Source organism: Hypanus sabinus, chromosome 13 (genome assembly GCF_030144855.1).
Source record: "Hypanus sabinus isolate sHypSab1 chromosome 13, sHypSab1.hap1, whole genome shotgun sequence".
NCBI classification, from domain to species: Eukaryota; Metazoa; Chordata; class Chondrichthyes; order Myliobatiformes; family Dasyatidae; genus Hypanus; species Hypanus sabinus.
Window position 1 is genome coordinate 28,141,776 of NC_082718.1, and position 21,860 is coordinate 28,163,635.

The 21,860-nt window shown below is 40.4% G+C and overlaps 1 protein-coding gene across 1 annotated transcript in view; it reads right to left on the reverse strand.

Moving 5' to 3' along the window:
* Positions 1-21,860, reverse strand: part of pcloa (piccolo presynaptic cytomatrix protein a) — a 389,623-nt gene that overhangs the window by 31,574 nt on the left and 336,189 nt on the right. The window contains exon 22 of the mRNA XM_059988484.1: positions 9,803-9,941. Coding sequence (XP_059844467.1) covers positions 9,803-9,941 — 139 coding nt within the window. The remainder of the gene's footprint in view (positions 1-9,802; positions 9,942-21,860) is intronic.

Sequence of the window (21,860 nt, forward strand, 5' to 3'; positions counted from 1 at the left end):
AAAATGAATGAAACAATTTATATTACTTCTGCACTGCACTACTGCTACAAATGGCTTGGCGGGCAAGTTTGTCCAGAGTCTAAAGAACTCTATCTATCACTTCCCAGCTCAGCTCTGCATCCTGTCAGTGTCTCATTGCAAACTACAACAAGCCCACACACTATCCACAGCTCCACCAACCTATGTGTCATTTGCAAACTTACTAACACACCCTTCCTCATCCAAGTCATTTACAAAAATCACAAAGAGTGGGGGTCCCAGGACAGATCCCCGTCGAACACCACTGGTCACTGATCTCCAGGCCAAATTCGCTCCATTTTCTACCACCCTCTTCCTTCTATGGGTAATTCTGAATCCACACAGCCAGGTTTACCTGGATCCTGACTTTCTGAATCAGCCAACCCTGGAGAGCCTTATCAAATGCATTACTAAAATCCATATAGACACCATCATGCACTGCTCTACCTTCATCATTGTGCTTTGTCACATCCTGAGGCTTGTGAGATGTGATCTGCTCCTCGTCGCTAATCAGACTATGCTTCTTTAAATGCTTTAAAAGTCCTATCTCTAAGAACGTTGTCAATAATTTGAAGTACGACTTGCTGTTCTATAATTCCCAACATTATCCCTACTTCTTTTATTTCCTTTTTGTCTAACTGCCCTTAACAAAGCTATTAAAATCTTGGCTGATCTGATTGGAAATTTAACTCCCCATTCTGCCTCCCAATGACCTTTTACTCTTTGCTGATGGAACATTTATCCACATCTTCCTCAGATTATTCTTAGATCCTGCTTCAACTGTCCTTTGAGGAAGGGTGTTGCAAAGATTTGGAGTTACTGGGGGTTGAACCTGGGACCTCAACCATGCGAAGCATGCACTTTACCACTGAGCTATATACTGACTCTAAGATTGAGAGGGAGATGCTAAAATTGGGTGTATTGATATTACAGTTGAATAAAGGAACTAAAGATGTATGAAAGAGCTGCTGGCCAAGTTGACAGGAAAGGACAATGGCAGAACAGCAATGGAAGGAGTTTCTGGAAGAAATTTGGAAGATGCAGGATTATTTCATCCTAAAGAAGAATCAGCATTTTAAAGGGAGGATAAGGTGACTGAAAATGGAAGTCAAAGATAACATTAAAAACAAAAGAGAGGGCACACAATATTTCAAAAATTAGTGGGAGGCTAGGGGATTGGGAAGTCTTTAAAAACCAATAGAAGGCAACTAAAAAAGTGATGAGGAAAAAACATGAAATATGAAGGTAAGCTAGCCACTAGTATAAAAGAGGAGACCAACAGTTTTTTTTCCAGATATATAAAGAGTAAATGAAAAAGTAGTGGACATTGGATGGCTGGAAAATATCGTTAGAGATGTAGAAATGTTGGATGAACAGATAATTATTTTGCTCCATTATTCACTGTAGAAGACAAGCAACATGCAGGAAATTCAAGAGTTTCAGGCAGCAGTACTGAATGTAGTTTCTATTACTATGGTGCTTGGGAAACAGAAAGGTAAGCAAGTGGTTAAGTCATCTGAATTGAATGGATTGCACTTTGGGTTCCTGAAAGAGGTAGCTGAAGACATTGTAGTGATTAGTTGTGATCTTTGAAGACATTCAGGAACAGTGTTTGCACAACTTCTTTTCACATCATATATCAATGCTTTAAATGACGGATGTGATGGCGTTGTGGGCAAGTTTACCATTGATAAAAAGATGTGGAGGGGCAGGTGGTATTGAGGAAGCAAGGAGTCTGTAGAAGGGCAAAGGCACAGATTAGGAAAATGGGCAAAAACTGGCAGATGGAATACAGTGTTGGGAAGTGTATGGTGATACACTTTGGTAGGTGTAATAAAGGCATAGAGTAGTTTCAAAATAGGGAGCAAATTCCAAAATCAGAGATGCAAGGGGATTCAGGAAGGGTTAACTTAGAGGTTGAGTTAGTGGTAGGGAAGGTAAATGCAATGCTTTCATTCATGTTGAGAGACAGTTAGAATATAAAGGAAAGGATGTAATGCTGAGGCTTTACAAGCCATTGGTCAGGCAGTACTTGTGGTATTGTGACCAGACTTGTACCCCCCCACCTAAGATAGGATGTACTGGCGCTGGAGATGGGTCTATAGGAGGTTCACGAGAATGATCCCAGGAACAAAAGGGTTAACGTATGAGGATATAACATATTATCCGGTAATGTATAATATATTTGATTGCTTGGGACTGTACTTGTTGGAGTTTAGAAGAATGAGGGGGCAATCTCATTGAAACTGATCGAATATTGAAAGGCCTAGATAGAAGATTTTTCCTATAGTGGGGAACCTAGGACCTATGGGTACAGCCTCAGAATACAAGGATGCCCCTTTAGAACAAAGATGGGGAGAAATTTCTCTAGCCAGAGACTGGTGAATCTATGGCAATAAATTCCACATAAGGACGTGGAGGCCAAGTTATTGAGTATATTTAAAGTGGAGGTTGGTATTTTCCTAGTTAGTAAGAGCATGAAAGGTTACAGGGAGAAAGCAGAAGCTTGGGATTGAGAAGGATAATAAATCAGACACGATGGAGTGGCAGAACAGACTCGATGGGCTGCTCCTATGTCTTATGGTTCCAGGGGACTTGAACATCGCAAATGCCACTCCACTCTTTAAGAAGAAGGGAGCGAGGTAAAAGATAGGAAATTATAGACTGTTTAACCTGATTTCAGTAGCTGGTAGGATTATAGAATCCATTAAGAATGCGATTTTTTAGGTACATGGCAGCAAATGATAAAATAGACCAAAGTCAGGATGGTTTCCTTAAGGGGAAATCATGCCTGACAAATTTGTTAGAATTCTTTGAGGATGTAACAAGCAGGATAAACAAAGAAGAATCAGCAGATGTTTATTTAAATTTTCAGAAGGCTTTTGACAAGGTGCTGCTGCACTTAGACCATAAGACGTGGCAGCAGAATTAGTCCATTTGGCCCATTGAGTCTGCTGCACCATTTTCCCATAGCTGATGCATTTTTCCTCTCAGCCCCAATTTCCTGCCTTCTCCCCATATCCCTTCGTGTCCTGACCAATGAAGAATCTAAATATTCATATAGACTTGTCCCCCACATATGCTTGTGGCAAAGAGATTCACCATTCTTTGGCTAAAGAAATTCCTGCTTATCTCAGTTATTCTGAGGCTGTGTCCTCTGGTCTTAGACTCTCCCACCATAGTAAACATCCTATCTGCATCCACTCTATCTAGGCCTTTTACCATTCAATAGGCTTAAATGAGGTCACCCCTCATTCTTTTCAATTCTAGTGAATACAGCCCAGAGTCATCAAACACTCTTCATAGGACAAGCCATTCAATCCTGGAATCATTTTTGTGAACCTCCTTTGAACCTCTCCAGTTTCAGCACATCCTTTCTAAGATAAGCGGCCCAAGACTGCTGACAATACTCTAAATGAAGCCTCACCACTACCTTACAAGGTCTCAACATTACATCCTTGCTTTTATATTTTAGTCCTTTTGAAATAAATGCTAACATTGCATTTGCTTTCCTCACCCTAGTCTCAACCTACAGATTAACCTTTAGAGAATACTATACAAGCACTCCCAAGTCCTTTGCGCCTCAGTTTTTTTTTGTACTTTCTCTCCATTTAAACAATAGTCAACTCTTTAATTTCTTACACAAAGTGCATGACCATACACTTCTCAACACTATATTCCATCTGCCTCTTTTTTGCCCATTCTTCTAATCTGTTTAAGTCCTTCTGTAGCCTCTCTATTTCCTTAAAATTACCTGCCCCTCTGGAGATCTTTGTATTGTCTGCAAACTTTGTAACAAAGTCATTAATTCCATCATCCAAATCATTGACATATAATGTAAAAAGAAACTTTTACTCTGAGGTTGCATGCTCTGGCCCGCTGAGGTTGTGTCCTCTGGTTCTCTGACCTCTAAAAAAAATTCCTCCTCATCTCTGTTCTAAAAGGATGTCTTTTCACTCTGAAACTGTGTAAACTTGAGGCTGCTTAACAAGAGAGAAGACCATGGTAGTACAGGAAAGTTACCAGTATGGATAGAAATTAGGAGGAGTTGTGTTCTCCTTGAAAGCTACTAAATATTGTAAGCCCTGAATAGAGTGGCAATGTAGAAGGTGCTTCCAGCAGTAGGAGAGTCCAGGACCAGAGGACACAACCTCGGAGTAAAAAGACCTCCTTTTAGAACAGAGATGAGGAGGAACATTTTTTTTCAGAGGATAGAGGGCCAGAGATAATAAAATTTACTTTGAACGTTAAAGTAAAATACTTCTGAACCATCTTAACAATCTTTTGAAGAACTCAGTGGGCTTAACTCAGTACGGCACCTTTAAGTGGATGATGGTATATTACCATGGCCAGAAGAGAGGGAGGAGGGGACGACTCCAAGCCAGACTAAAATGGTGGGGTATTAAATTTCCTCTACCCAATATCTTGTTAGAAAATGTAGTTGTTGGAGAACACGATTGAGCACCTAAGAGCAAGTTTGCTGTATTAGACTGAAATGAGGGATGGTTTTGTTTTCTGTTTCATGGAGACATGGCTAACTCGAGAAAAGGCAGATTTGTCAATTAGACCCAGAGGATATGCTGGATGGACCATAATGCTGATTCAGGGAAGGCAAAAAGTCGGGGGGGGGGGGGGGGGTTTGTGTTTTGTGGTAATCCCTTTGTGGTGATTGTACACAATTGTCTTGTTGCACTCTTATTCTCCCAACTTGGAACATCTCATGATTAAATGCCAACTGTTCTACCTGCCAAGAGAGTTCTCCTCCATGATCCTGTCTGCAGTTTATGTACATACAGCAAAAGGCTGATGTAAGCCGGCATTTAAGGTACTGAGAGCCCCCATCAGGAAACAAGAAACAGCCTACCATGACACCTTTGAAACCATTGCCAGGGAATTCAGTCAGGCTTGTTTGAAGAAATTTCTGCCCGTTTATCATCTGCATGTCACCTGTAGCACAAGGGATCCCAACAAACTTGCCCACTGCTATACTACCACAAGGAATGCCTTCCATTCCTCATCTTAACCACAGTTTAGGAAATCTTTTCAATTTCCCCTCCTACCTGCGTACACGCAGAGACTAAAAATTAAGGTTCCAGAGATAACAACATCGAAGAGGTGGTCAGGGGAGGCAGGTGAGGGGCTTTGGGATTGCTTGGAGTCAGTGGACTGGGCTGTGTCGAAGGACTCATCAGAGGATCCGAACGAATACGCCACAGTTGTCAACTAGTAGACAAGTGTGTCCTCATAAAATCATTCAGACTCTTCCGAAACCAGAAACCCTGGATAAACCGTGAGATTCACATTCTGCAGAGGGCCAGATCAGTGGCATTCAGGTCTGGCGACTCAGTAAAATACAAGAGGTTCACATATGATCTCCAGAAAGCCATCTCACATGCAAAATAGCTTGAATGCTATCATCTCCTACAAGCAAAATAGGTGGCAACAAGGTTTTGCTCCCAAATGAGCTGAATGCCGATTTTGCTTGCTTTATCCGTCAGCTGGATCTACTCCAATTTCAATACCGTCACAACAGGTCAACAGCAGATGCCATTTCATTGGAGCATTTGGACAGTGAAGATGCACAAAGCAGGATGCTCTTCATTAACTACAGCTCAGCATTCAATACTATTATCCCTTCTAAACTAATCAAGAAGCTTCAAGACCAAGGCTTTAATACCTCCTTGTACAACTGGATCCTTGATTTCCTCACTTGCAAACTCCCAGTCAGTTTGAATTGGCAACAACGTCTCCTCCATGATCTTCAACACCGCAGGTGTACCACAAGCCTGTATGCTTAGCCCCCGCTCTACTTGCTTTATACTTATGAGTGAGAGGCTAAATACAGCTCCAATGCCACATTTAAGTTTGCTGTTGACATCACTGTCAGTGGCGGAATTAAAGGTGATGATGAATCAGCATATAGGAGGGAGATTGAAAATCTGGCTGAGCGGTGCCAAAAGAACCTCTCACTCAAAGTCAGCAAGACAAAAGAGCTGATGGTTGACTTCGGGAGGGGGAAAACAGAGATCCATGAGCCAGTCCTCATCAGAGGTGGAGAGAGTAAGCAACTTTAAATTCCTCAGTATTGTCATTTCAGAGGATCAGTCCTGGGCCTAGCACATTACTAAGGAAGCAAGGCAGTATCTTACTTGCATAGAAGTTTGCAAAGATTCAGCATATTTTCTATTTTCTTTGCTTCTTGATATCCCAGGTACTTATATGTTTCATATTTATCCATCAGTTGTATTGTAGCCTACTGCTCTGGTTTGTGTTCTATTAACTTTATTGCACCTTTCTTTATGTTTAATGTTCTTCACTTATCTAGTCCAAAGTTTATGCTTATATCTTTCAAAAATAGTTCTACTATATGAATTAAGTACTTAATTAAGTAATGTATAGAAGGTGTGTCAAGGTGCAATTCATTCTCTTTTTTTTGATTTGTTACCTATCTTCATCTGATTCAGCAAATTAGAGAGCGGGTTTGAAGCTAGACAAAACATTGTGGGCTTAGAGACTCACCCTGGACAATGCCTCGGTTTATTTGATAACGGTGGTTGTTCTTTTTTGTTTGTTAATAGATAGGATGATTATACAATGCCAATGGTTCATCAGATGTTGTAGGAATATCACAGGTATTGGGTGCAGTTTATATACATAAAGAACTTCTATTAACCATGAGTGTGGAACAGAAGCAAATGCTTTATGGTAGTCAATATATCAACATGAAAGATGTCTGCTTTTCCACTGGGCTTGATTTAGAATTACAGAATCTATTATCAGTTGTTCTTTACATCCCTTCATACCCTTATGACATCCTTTCTGCTCTTCTGTAAGTAAATTAACTTTACTATTATTAATACTTTATTTTCTTTCTTTTTGTGTTTGTATAGTTTTTTTGTCTTTTGCACTCTGGCTGTTTGTCCTTCCTGTTGGGTGTAGTTTTTCACTGATTCTATTGTGTTTCTTGTATTTACTGTGAACACCCACAAGAAAACTAATCTCAGAGTTGTATCTGGTGTATCTGATTGTACTTTTATTATAAGTTTACTTTGAACTTTGACTCTCTCCACCGGCAATCCACTAGCGTAGACTTGGTCAACTTAAGAGCAAAAGGATTGCAAGGGACAAATTGGTTCTATGAAAGATCAGAATGGTAATCCATGTGAGTATTTGGAAGGTCAAAATGGAGCCAAAAGAGATGGGAGAGATCTTAAATGATTTTTTTGCATCTCTATTCACTCAGCAGACTCTCACAGATTCTAAAGAGTGAGGCAAAGCAGCATTGACTTCATGGACCCAATACAGATTACCGAGAAGGAGGTTGGTCAAGAAGGTTCAGTTGCTCAGCATTCAAGATGAGGTAGTAAACTGGATTAGACATCGGCTTTGTGGGAGAAGCCAGAGAGTGGTAGTACATGGTTGCCTCTCAGACTGGAGGCTCGTGACTAAATGGAAGTATTGGCCTTCATAAAGGAAAGTATTGAGATGTTATTTTGAAATTGTATAAGACATTGCTGAGGCCTAATTTGGAGTATTGTGTGCAATTTTGGTCACCTACCTACAGGAAAGATGTAAATATGGTTGAAAGGGTCCAGAGAAAATTTACACGAAGGTTGCTAGGACTGGAGGAACTGAGTTATAAGGAAAGATTGAATAGGTTAGGACTTTATTCCTTGGAATGTAGAAGACTGAGAGGAGATTTGATAGAGGTATACAAAATTATGAGGGGTATAGATAAGGTAAATGCAAGCAGGCTTTTTCCACTGAGGTTGGGTGGGACTACAACTCAAGGTCATGGGTTAAGGGTGAAAAGTAAAATGTTTAAGGGGAACATGAGGGGAAACACCTTCACTTAGAGGGTTGTGAGAGTGTGGAATGAGCTGCTAGCGCAGGTAGTACATGTGAGCTTGATTTCCATATTAAGCGATCTTTGGAAAGGTACATGGATGGTAGGGGTGTGGAGGTCTATGGTCCCATGTAAGTTGATGGGTGTCAGCAGTCTAAATTGTTTGGCATGGAGTAACTGTGCTGTATTTTTCAATGACTTTATGACTCTAAGTTCACCCTCCTTTCCTTTGTTGAAGTCAATAATCAGTTTTTTAATTTAACTGACATTGAGTGAAAGGTTATTATTATGGTAGATTAGGGATAGCCTGCCTGACTTTGCCTGTTAGAGTTCAGGTCTGACAAATTTGATTGAATTTTGTTTTAAAGATGTACCTAACCAGGACACTTAATGAGAGCTGTAGATGTTGCTTATATGGACTTTAGTAAGGCTTTTGCCAGATGATTGGACATTAACAAATGTGGCAGATGGATTAAAGAAGAGTAGATAATTACTGTAGTTAATTACAAATTATAAACTACCATAGGTAGTTATAAACTTGCATGTCAACTGACAGTGGCAGAGAAGTTACTGGCAAAAATTATGAAGGAAAAAATTAATACAACTAAGAAGAGTGGGGATTGAACAAAGATCATCACCATGGCTTCATAGGGGCATGGGTCACAAAATGCTTTGAGAGAGAGCAGTGCAAATAATATATCTACATGAACTTCAGTAAGGACTTTGATAAAACTCCACTGGAAGGCTACTGGAGCCTGTGTAATTTTGGAAAGTGTGCAAACAAGAGAAAATCTGCAGATACTGGAAATCAAAGCAACACACACGAAATGCTGGAGGAACTCAGCAAACCAGGCTGCATCCACAGAAAAGAGTACTGTCACCATTTCGGACTGAGATCCTCCGGCAGGACTGGAGTTAAAAAGATCAAAAAGGAAAGCGGGCAAATTGTTTCCAAAATTGGTATGCTAATAGAAGGCACAGAATGATGTCTTTCATGATTGGAAACTTATGAGCAGTGGTGTACCACGTGGATTGATGCTGAGACTCTTGGTGATTTTACATACATTGACAATATCGATATTAATGTAGGAGGTACCATAAGCAGTTTTGCAGATGACATGAAAATCACTTGTATTGTTGGTGGTGAGGAGCATAGTCTAAATGACAGGATAATATTGATCATTTGGTAAAATGGCCAAAGCAATAGCAGATGGAATTTAATCCTGTTAAGTGTGAGCTGACACACATTTTTCTTGAGACTTTCCAAAAGTATAATTTGCAATAATTAGTGACATCTCAAGATAACAGAATTACACAAGAAAGTAAGGACATTTTCTATCTTGCTATATTATGATATTAATATAATATATTATGATGATTAAACAATTTACTGATGCAGAGGAGGATTTCACAATTACTTGATTTATACTTCTCTTCCAGACTATGTTTTTCCTTTGACATTTATGACAATCAGTTAAGCAAGCATTTCAAAACAAGTACTTTAAGCATGTTTCCCTGGGAAGGGTTTGATTATCATGTTGCTATATTTTATGATTTAAGATGGTCATGGACATTCCTTATTAAGTACTGATGAACTCATCTGAAAAGTAAATACATCATTATAGAAGAATGGAAATACAGTAAAAACAGAAAATGCTGGAAATGCTCAGCAGGTCAGGTAGCATCTGTGGAGGTGGAGAGAGAAACATTTAATGTTTCATGCCTGAAACCCTTAACTAGAATTGAGCAAAAGGCCCAAAGGTATCAGACGTGGAATGATAACAGTGTCTCCTCCAGTAGATGCTGCCTGACCTGCAGTGTTTCTTCGGCATTTTCTGCTTTTACTTTAGATTCTCGGCATCTGAAGTTTTACTGATTTTCAGAAAAGAGTAAAAATAAATTATCTGAAAAAAATTGTAGAGTTTTAAAGCAACTTACACTTGAGTGTCAGTGAAGACGCTGCCTTCCCCTCCTGTTGTGCTGCCTTCACTGTCTACATTGTAGCCACTTCCAGTACTGCTAACAGATGAGGCAGTGGAAATGGAAGACTCGGTGGGTCTGTGATTAGTAGACTTTGCTACACAGAGATTAAAATAATGTTTTAATTGACTGATCAGAAGCAAATGTTTTTACTGCTTTTGGCTAGACACAAGTTTATCACTTTCTATTTCTAACAAGTCTGAAAATTCTCTAAATTATTGGCAGCAACATTTTCATGAGCAGAACAAAGACGACTGATTTACAATGCAAATACTTATGTTGAATTTGATGATGCTCCATTATATTTGCTAACAAAGTTTCATATCCATTTCCAATAGAAAGGCCTTCCCTGTGAATCCCTAAATACAATCTTAAAAAAACAATATTATACCGTTCTTAAGTTCAGTTTCAATATATCAGTCACAGTGATATATCATATGAGAAAATTCCCATTGCTATTAACAGTTAAACAATATTGTATAAAAGTAGAAATAATGTCATCAAAAGCTCATTTCACTAATCCAGGAGCGTGTTCCTTTTCACTTTGAATAATTATGTACAGAGGCAATTAAGTTAGTTAGTACAATTGATATTAGTTAGAGCAGTAGCCATTGCTTGTCATGTAGCACAGAAACAGTCCCTACTGTTTCGTGTCCTTCAAAGTTAGTGCCATTCGTTCATGTTTGGCCTCTTCCCTTTAAACACTTCCTAACTACAGACCCATCCAATTGTCCTTTGAATATTGTTATTGACCCATCTCAAATACGTCCTCCGGCAGCTCATTCTATACACAAGTTATCCTCTCTGTAAAAATGTTGCTCCTCAAGGTTATATTAAATCTTTACAATCTCACTTTAAACCAGTGCCCTCAGGTTCTTGATTTCCCAACAGTGGAAAGATTCTAAAAGGGTCTTTCTTCTTTCAAAATAGACATTTTAAAATTTTTTAGCTGATTTTTTTCTACTTTATTATTCAGTACTGTGGTAAATATAAAGCTACTTTCTGTAATTTCATCCAAATGTGTATAGCTTCATCCATACGTATGTAGATGTTTGTTTTTGACACCTTGATAAAAATATAGCAGTTTCTGTTACTGATGGACAATGGAAGTTATTAAAATATATATTATATTAATGATGCCTGTTGTAGAGGTAAGATATCAAGACCAATACATAGCTAAGGTCTATGGCACTTCCTAAATTAACTCAAACTGCACCTTCATTGGTTTCCAGCAAAGTTGTCAAAGGTGCAAAGAGCACATCAGAAAACAAAACATTTTGCAGTGCTTTTATTTAAGCAGCTACAGTATTTAAAACAAAAACTAGTGAGTTTCAAAGTGAAGTCACTGTCTTGAATTGCATTGAAAGAGAAAGAGAAAAATCACTGACCATATTTAAATCGGATCCTGATTCTTCTCTTGCTAATGAAATTAGGACTGACACATTCCTGACTTCCATTCACATCACCATGACTGGTGAAGACAAACATTTTGTATGTTTTCTTTACTATCCCCTTCTACTTGTGTTGGCATTTTGAGAGATGTGGATTTGCAACCCAGGATCCCTCTGTACATCAATGTTACTACGGGTCCTGCCATATCCTGTACACTTTCCTTTTATATTTGACCTCATAAATTAAAATATTTAACACATGTCTGAATTAAACTCCATCTGCCTTACAACATAGAACACTGAACATACAGTAGGACACTACAGCATTGTACAAGCACTTCAGCCCATGATGTTGTGCCAACCTTTCAACCTACCCTAAGGTCAATCTAATCCTTCCTTTCTACATACCCCTCTATTTTTCTATCATCCATGTGCCTATCTAAGAGTTTTTTAAATGTCCCCAATCTATCTGCCTTTACCAACACCTCTGGCAGGCTGTTCCATGCACCCACTACTTTTTGTGTAAAAATTTTGTGCTTCTGATATCACCCCGTATTTTCCTCCAATCACCTTAAAATGATGCCCCCTGGTAGCAGCCATTTCCATCCTTGGAGAAAATCTCTGGCTGTCCACTCTACCTATTCCTCTTACCATCTTGTATACTTCTATCAAGTCACAACTCATCTGTCTTCACTCCAAAGCGAATAGCCCTGACTCGCTCAACATATCTTCATAACTCAGGCCCTTCAATCCATGCAGTATCCTGGTAAATCTCTTCTGCACCCTCTTTGAAGCTTCAACATCCTTCACGTAATAGGGCAACCAGAAATGAACAAGTGTGGTCTAACCAGAGTTTACAGAGCAGCAACATTACCTCACAGCTCTTGAACTCAATCCCATTACTAATGAAGGATTAGCACACCCTACACCTTCTTAACAACCCTATCAACGTGTGCAGGAATTTGGTGGGGTCTATTGATGTGGACCCCAACATCCTTCTGTTCCTCCAAACTGAGAAGAATCCTGCCATTAACTGTGTATTCTGTCTTTAATATTCAACCTTCCAAAGTGAATCACATCACATTTTTCTGGGTTGAACTCCATCTGATACTTTTCACCTCAGCTCTGCATCTTGTGAATGTCCCATTGCAATCTACAACAACCCTTCACACTATCCACAGCTCCACAAACTTTTGTGTCATTTGCAAACTTACTAACCCACCCTTCCCCATCCACATCCTTTATATAAATCACAAAGAGTAGGGTCCCAGAAAAGATCCCTGCAGAACACCACTGGTCACTGACCTCCAGGCAGAATATCTCCATGGATTACCACCCACTGCTTCCTATGGGCAGTTCTGTATCCACACAGCCAAGTCTCCCTGGATTCCATGCCTTATGAATGAGCTTACCATGGGGGAAACACCTTACAAAATCCATTTACACCACATCCACTGCTCGACTTTCATCAATGTGCTTTGTCACATCCTCAAAGAATATATGATGACAGAAATATAGTATTAATGGTAAGACTCTTGGCCGTGTGGAGGATCAGAGGGATCTTGGGGTCCAAGTCCATAAGACATTCAAAGCTGCTGCGCCAGTTGACTGTGTGGTTAAGAAAACAAATGGTGCATTGGCCTTCATTAATCATGGGATTGAGTTTAGGAGCCAAGAGATGTTGCAGCTATATAGGACCCTGGTCAGACCCCACTTGGAGAACTGTGCTCATTTCTGGTCGCCTCACTATGGGAAGGATGTGGAAACCATAGAAAGGGTGCAGAGGAGATTTACAAGGATGTTGCCTGGATTGAGGAGCATGCCTAATGAGAATAGGTTGAGTGAATTAGGCCTTTTTTCCTTGGAGCGACAAAGGATGAGAGGTGACCTGATAGAGGTGTATAAGATGATGACAGGCATTGATTGTGTGGATAGTCAGAGGCTTTATCCCAGGGCTGGAGTGGCTAGCATGAGAGGGCACAGTTTTAGGGTGCTTGGAAGTAGGTACAGAGGAGATACCAGGGGTAAGTTTTTTATGCAGAGAGTGTTGAGTGCGTGGAATGGGCTGCTGGCGACGGTGGTGGAGGCAGATACAATCGGGTCTTTTAAGAGACTCCTGGACAGGTACATGGAGCTCAGAAAATAGAGGGCTATCGGTAACCCTAGGTAATTTCTAAGATAAGGACATGTTTGGCATAGCTTTGTGGGCCAAAGGGCCTGTATTGTGCGGTAGGGTTTCTATGTTTCTATGTTCTAATTCAATCAGGCTCATGAGGAATTACCTGACCCTCATAAAACCCATGCTGACAATCTTTAACTAGATCATGCTTCTCCAAATAATCGTAAATCCTGTCTCTAAGAATCTTCGCTAATAATTTGCTCACCACTGAATTAAGACTCACTGGTCCATAATTCCCAGGGTTATTCCTATTTCCTTTCTTTCCTTTTCTGTCTACACTTCCAGTTGGTATATCCTTCTGAATTCTTTGACTATCTTCCTCACTATCCACCGCTCTGCCAATTTTTGTGTCATCTGCAAATTTAGTTATCAACCTACCAAAGTTTTTATCTAATTGATTTATGTCTATCGCACACAAGAGAGACCCCAGCACTGATTCGCATGGAGGGCACTGAGGAGAGCAGTAGAACAAAGAAATCTGGGAATACAGGTTCATAATTTATTGAAAGTGGCATCACAGGTTGATAGGGTCGTAAAGAAAGCTTTTGGCAGATTGCCCTTCATAAATCAAAGTACCAAGTACAGGAGATGAGATGTTTTGTTGAAGTTGTAAAAGACATTGCTGAGGCCTAATTTGGAGTATTGTATGCAGTTTCGGTCACCTATTTATAGGAAAGATAAAAGGTTAAAAGAGTCCAGAGAAAATTTACAAATATGTTGCTAGGTCTGAAGGACCTGAGTTATATGAAAAGAATGGTTTAGGAATTTATTCCTTGGAACATAGAAGATTGAGGTGAGATTTGATGCAGGTATACAAAATTATGAAGGATATAAATAGGATTAATGCAAGAAGACTTTTTCCACTGAGGTTAGGTGGGACTACAACCAGAGGCTAAAGGTGAAAAGTGAGAAGTTTGAGGGGAACATGTGGGGAAACTTCTTCACTCAGGGGGTTGGTAGCGTGTGGAATGACCTCCCAGTACAAGTGGTGCATGCCAGATCGATTTCAATGTTTAAGAGAAGTTTGGATAGGTATACGGATGGTAGGGGTATGGAGGGCTGTGGTCTCAGGGCAGGTCGATAGGAGTAGGCAGTTTAAATGGTTTCGGCATGGAGTAGATGGGCCAAAAGGCCTGTTTCTGTGTTGTACTTTTCTATGACTCTAACATCACTGGCCACAGACCTTCAAACTGAATATTGCAACTCTACAACTATCATGTGTCTTCTATGGAGAAACAATTTTTGAATCCAATCTAGCAAGTCTTCATAGATCCCTCTGGAGCATTAGAGGCTGACAGATGTAGATACAATTAAAAGAGGAGGAGATAAGGTAGATAGTCTGACTCTTTTTCCCAGGGTGCAATTGTCAAACACAGGAGTGCACAGCTTTAACACGAGGGGGGAGTGTTTTAAAGAGATTAATGAGACAATTTTTTTTTCAATATGCAGTCAAAGGAAATGGTGGAAGTAGTATGATAGCAACTTCAAGGAGATACTTAGACAGGCACATGAACAGACAAGGAAAGAATGCAAATTTCTATAGATGCACAGTGGAAATTATCCTGGCTACATCATGACCTGGCATGGAAAAACCAGCAGCCAGGAATGGAAAAGACCACAGAAAGTGGTGGATGCGCCTTGTTCTTCACAGGCAAAGCCCTCCCCACCTTTGAGTACATCTACCTGAAGTGACGCCACAAGAAGACAGCATCTGTTATCAAAGGCTCCACCGTTCAGGCCATGCCCTCTTCTCACAACTACCATCAGGCAGGAGGTAGAGGAACCTTAGGAGCCACTCTTCCAGGTTCAGGACCAGTTACTACTCTACAACCAACAGGCTCCTGAACCGGTATGGATAGTTTCACTCACCACCACTCTGAACAGATTCTATGATCTACTGATTCACTTCCAAGAACTCTTTATGACTCACTTATATTTGCACAGTGTGTCTTCTGTTGCAAAATGGTTGTATGTCAATCTCTGCTGTTATGGTTACTTTATAAAATACTTTTCTATTTTCCTTTCCCTGTAAATGCCTGCAAGAAAATGAATCTCAAGGTGATATATTTTAGCATATATGCACTTTGATAGTAAGTTTACTTTGAACTTTGAAGAAATGGAGAGATGTAAGCAATGTGCATGCAAATGGAATTGGAATTGCTTTATTATAGTCACAAGTACTGATACAGTGAAAAGCTTGTCTTGCATACTATTCATACAGATCAGATCTTTACATAGAACACTGGGACAGAACAACGTAAAACAATAACAATACAGAATAAAGTGTAACAGTTACAGAGATCTGTAACAGCTCTCTGTTAATTGTCTCATAAATCTTTAAACACCCACCCTCTCATGTTAAAACTGTGCTTTCCAGTATCTGTACAGTGCAGATAAAGAATAAAGTGCAAGATTATAACAAGGTACATTGTACTAGAGAAGCATTCAATAGTCTAATGACGTTGGGGCAGAAGCTGTTCTTGAGTCAGGTGGTACGTGCTTTCAGGCTTTTGTATTTCTACCTAAGGGAGGGGGAGAAGAGGGAATGTCCAGGATGGGTGGGGTCTTTGATTATGCTGGCTACTGAGGCAGTGAGAGTCCATGGAGGGGAGGCTGGTTTCCATGATGTGCTGAGCTGTGTCCACAACTCTGTATAGTTGCCATACCAACCTGTGATGCACCCAGTTCTATGGTACATCAATAAAAATTGCTCACAGTCAAGTAGGATATGCCACATTTTTTTAACCTCCTGTTGTTTCTGCCTCTGCCAAGCAACCCAATATTTTCCGTGTAAAAAAACTCTTGCCCTGCACATCTCCTTTGAACTTAACTGCTCTCACTTTAAATCCATGCCCTCTAGTATTAGACAACTTGACCTTGGGAAAAGGTACCAGCCAACTATTCTACTTACACCTCTTACAATTTTATAAACTCCTATCCAGTGTTCCCTCAGCCTCCACTGCTTCAAAGAAAGCGACCTTAGTTTGTCCAACCCCTCCTTATTACACCTACCCTCTAATCTGGGCAGCATACTCCACAATCTTCTATAACAGGGCATCCAGAATTGAATGCTATACTCCAGATAAATTCCAAAATCAAATAAATCCATTTCTAGACAAATGTATTTCTAAATTTTTTTCAACTGTTTTGATTTTACAGAATCTAAAAAATGCCTTGAAATGTTTATTGCTGTAGTCTAATTTTCTTGACTATCATTGTTTTGTTACCAGGTTCGGATATGGCCCAAGTGCAGAGCGAGAGATAGTGAAGCAGGTCGATAGTTTACAAACTTTAATGCGAAGTACTACCCTGGTTTGTCCTCCTAAAGAGCAACACCTCACACTTAACTGCATTAAATACCATCTGCCATTTATCCAGCTGGTCCAGATTCCACTGCAAGCTTTGATAGACCTTCTTGCTGTCCACTATGCTCTTAAGCTTGGTGTCATCTGAACACTTGCTGATTCAGTTTACCACATTATCATCCAGAACGCTGACCACAAATTGTCACAGACCTCTAGTCATAGAGGCAACCATCTGTCACACCCTGGAGATGGACCACTGTCCTTGATATCAAGGCAGAGGTTGATTAAGTGTGGTGGGTAGGATCCCTGGGAAGCATGCAATGAAAGGCACCAAAAGGACATCTCTAATAGTTGGAGTCATACTTGAGCAACTGAAAGGAAATAAAACTGCAGATGCTGGAATCCAAAACAAAAACAGATATGCCAGCATAATATTCTCTTCCATCCCCACCCACCACTTCCCATCCTGCAGAACCTTCCCAAGAAACCAGACAAGATACAACACTTGTCCTCTGACTCTTCCCTCTCCACCATCCGGGAAGGTAAGCAATAATTTTAGACAAAGCAACAAATCACTTGTAATTCTTCCAAATTAATGTATTTGCTTACTACTGAAACAGGAACACAGGGGTACCATTTCCCTGTCCCTACACTTAGCTCTGGAGCATCTGGACAGTAAAGGCAGCTACTGTAGGCTGTTGTTCCTTTATTGATTACTTCTCCACTTTCAATACTATAATTTCAAGCAATCTCATCTTCATACACCTAAGCCTGGGACTCATCATTTGCACTTGATCCCTAACTTCCTGATGAACAGATTATAATCAATAAGGAAAGGTAGCAACACCTCTGCCACAATTATTCTAAACAGTGGTGCACCAAAATGTGGTGTCCTCACCACCCTACTCTACTCCCTATATTATGAGTGGCAAATCTTTTCAAGACTATGTGCCCAAATTGGTGATCGCCTTCTAAAAATTCTCTCACATGCCATAGTAATTCTGAGCTGAGGTTACCATTGATTAATGAGTTAGTAAAAGTAATTATGGACTTCAGGATATAGCATGAGTTCTGTTGCTTATTTATCTGTATTCATCACTTTACTATTAATAGGAGACAGATTGAAATAAATGCATCTATTTTAGAACAACCAGTTCAAAAATTATTAATATTAATCTTTTAAAATACAATAGAAAAATAATATCATTTCTAAATAATATTGTTATTGTATATAAGAAATGAGAATGTGAAATTATAAGCTTTGGTGCATCTTTTCTAAGCATTTTATATCTTGTTATTATTGGTGGGATTTGAAGAATCAGGGGTGGCATTGCATGATGAGTGCCTACAATATTTTTGCATATGTCATCTTGGGCACACATAGCATCGATTCACCACCCCTGCTCTGTATTCTCATGACTGAATGGCCAGATTCCGCTCAAACTCCACATACAACTTTGAGATGACAGCATTGTAGTGGGCCAAATCTCAAACACTGATGTTTAGGAGTACCGAAAGGGGACAGGGAGCCAAGTGACGCGGCATCATGACAACAAACTTTCAATCAAAGTCTACAAAGGAGCTAGTTATTGATTTCAAGAAGGGGGACAGTGTACTCACTCCTGTTTGTATCTCACTGCTGTGGTTGAGGTCAAAAGCTTCAGGTTTCTAGGAGTGAACATCTTAGTTCCGGAGCCAAGAACGTTTTTGCTAACATTCTTCTGTTCTCTAATTTATCCCTCTTTAATTTACTTGTATCATTTTTTTGCTGATTTCTAAAAATGGTTTCCAATCTCCAGATCTACCATTGGTCTTTGTAGTTTTATATGCTCATCAAGAAAAAAACAACTAGAAATGTTGGAAATCTGAAATAAAAACAGGAACTCTCAGTAGAACAGACAGCTTCACTGGAAAGAGAAACATTTTAGACCTGAGACCCCTCATCACTCTCCCTGGTTCTGAACAAGCTTATTTGTGTAGAAAAGGCACAGGTTTTAAGGTGAGAGGGGAAGAACTTAAAAGGGATCTGAGGGGCAATTATTTTTACACAGAGGGAGGGAGGTGGGTATATGGAACAAGCTGCCAAAAGAAGTGTTTCAGGCAGATACAATAACAACATTTAAAAGGCATTTGTATAGATTCATGGATAGGAAAGGTTTAGAGCAGGTGGGCCAAATGCAGGCAACCCTAGCTTAGATAGGCACCTTGGTTAGCGTGGATGAGCTGGTCTGAGGGGACAGTTTCCAAGCTATGCTACTTTGTGACTAATTAGTATGTCACACTGCAATTATACAAAATGTTGATTATGTTGCATTTGTGTGCAGTTCTGTTCTTGATGCTGTGGGAAAGATGAGTTCAAGCTTGAGAAGGTGAAGAAACGATTATTTATAAGTTGCTATTTATTTAGTGATACTGCACCTCTTTTGCACCCTCTCCAAAGCCTTGACATCCAAATGTGGCCTAAGTAGAGTTATATAGAGCTGCAACATAACTTCCTGACTTCTGAACTCAGTGCTTAGACTAATAAAAGCAAGCATGTAAAATGCCTTCAGAGCCACTTTATCAACCTGTGAAGCCACTTTCTATGTATTTGGAGCACAAGTATCTTACCCTGAAAGGTGTACTTTCTCTTTACTTTTGATCTACCAAGGCACAATACTTCATATTTGACCAGATTAATTTCCATCTGCCACTTCTCTACCCATGTCTGCAACTGATCTATATCCCGCTGTATTCTTTGGCAGTCTTCTACACTACCCACACCATTTATATACAAACATCACAAGTAGCAGAGATCCTAGTACAGATCCCTGCAGAACACCACTGATCACAGAACTCCAGCTGGAAAAGTCCCTTCAACCACTCTTTCTAGTCTTCCATGGACAAACCAGATCTGAATCCAAACAGCCACAATTCCCCATGTTCAAGGCAGGAGATAGGTTTATAGAAACTATGTGATGTGTAAGTTTTTCTCACAGAGTATCTGATACCTGCAATCAGCTGCCAGAGGAGGTGGTAGAGACAGGAACAATAACAACACATAAGAGACATCTGTACAGGTGTTTGACTGAGGAGGCACAGAGGGAATGCTATAAAAATGAAAAATGATCAAAAGTATCAGTATCGGGTAGTTGACCTGCCTGCAAGCATGTGGGGGACCAAGATCCTTGCAGGCAGGTTTGCTTGAAGTGTTGGGGAGAGGTTAAGATAGCTTGTCAAGTGGATGGGAACTGGAGCGATAGGGGAGAGGATGGGCAGTTGGTGTACAAGTAGTGAGACTGTGTGGAAGAACAGGCCGTTGACAGGGTAAAATTGCAGTCAGTGGGATAGGTTGAAGTGCATGCTTAAAAAGAGAGGGCATGCATGCTTAAAAAGAGAGGGCATACAATATAAGATAGAAAAACTTAGTACAAAGCTAGAGGATTGGGAATCTTTTAAAAACCAACAGGAGGCAAATAAAGAAGAAATAAGGAGAGGAAAGATAAAATATGAATATAAACCGGCCAACAATATAAAAGAGGTTATCAATGATTTTTTAAAATCAAATATATAAAGAGAAAAGGAGAGGCAAGAGTGGTTATTGGCCTGCTGGAAAATGACTGTGGAGAGGTAGTAATGGAAGAACCAAGAAATGCAGATAAATTTAATAAGTATTTTGCAATTATCTTCACCATAGAAGATACTAACAGTATGCTAAAAAGTTAACAGTGTCAGGAGGCAGAAGTGAGTGCATGTTGCAAGGACGAGGCTGAGGATGAACCCAAATGCAGGACACAGGCACAGAGGCAGAGTCATGAGGCGTTAGCACCGTCACAAATGGGGAACCGGTATCCAGGAGAGTCTTTACACAGAGACAAAGTTTACATAGAGTACCCAGGAAATGATGTGGAGCTTAGAACTTACTATCCTAAGGAATCAGGAAACACAGTTTGCTCATACTAGAGTCAACCAATGAACTGGCACAGCATGGCTGTGACATCTTAGTTTTATCCTATGTTTGCTAATAGGAACCAGGCGTATGGTAATTAATGGGAATAGCAATCATAGGGAATCAGCCAACAGGAATTAAAGCACAATCAATGAGATAATGGCAAGATGAGGAACTGCCATTTGGGACAATGATAGTGCAGTTGCTATTACAAAGGGGGTGATGCTTGGGACGCTGAAAGATTTGAAGATAGGTAAGTCACATGGATCAGATGGACCACACCCCAGGATTCTGAAAGATGTGGCTGAAGAGATTGTGGAAGCTTTGCTAGTGATTGTTCAAGAATCACTAGATTTATGAAGTGGTTCCAGAGGATTGGAAAATTGCAAATGTCACTTCACTCCTTAAGAGGGAAGAAGACAAAAGACAGGAAATTATAGGCCAGTTAGCCTGACTTCAGTGGTTGGGAAGATGTTGGAGTCCATTAGTAAGGATGCGGTGTTGGGGTACTTGGAGGCATATAATAAAATAGGCCAAAGTTAGCATAGTTTCCTTAAGTGGTTTTCCACAGAGGTTGTGATGCACCATCAGTAACTCTCTCTGAGACGTGAAGGCGAGATATTGGCTTTTATTGACTGGAAGAAAGAACAAGCAGTAGTTGACCACCATACTACATATTGGAGACTGAGGGCTGGGCTCAGGCCTCAATCGCCTTTATACCGGGGTCTGTGGGAGGAGCCACAGGAGCAGTCAGCAGGGGGCATGTCCAGACAGGTATATGTAGTTCACCACATTCACCCCCCTCTTTGTTTTAAAAGAGAGTCCCCATGGGGCGAAGTTTCTTACAAGTATATTTACAGGTTAAGTCTATCAGGTGGTGGAATCTGTCGCTGCGATCTACGTAGCACCAGCTGTGATTGCACAGGTGCCAGTGGTGATTGCACCAGAGACGGTAATTGTGCTGGTTCCGGCCTAACTGGAGGTGTCAGCCCACTAGGCGTCAGTGATCCCTCATGCATGTGCGAGGCACCTGGTATATGTGCATACGAGGTGCCCGGTATAGGAGTGTCATGAGGAGTCTGTGTAGGGCTCTGTGTGCGCGGTGTCACCTTGGGTACAGGGTTCATAGTTACCGTGGTGTGTTCGGGGTAGTGATCTGCTGCTCCTGCGGGCGCCAGGTCGCGGACGGAGACCGTGTCCTCCCGCCCATCAG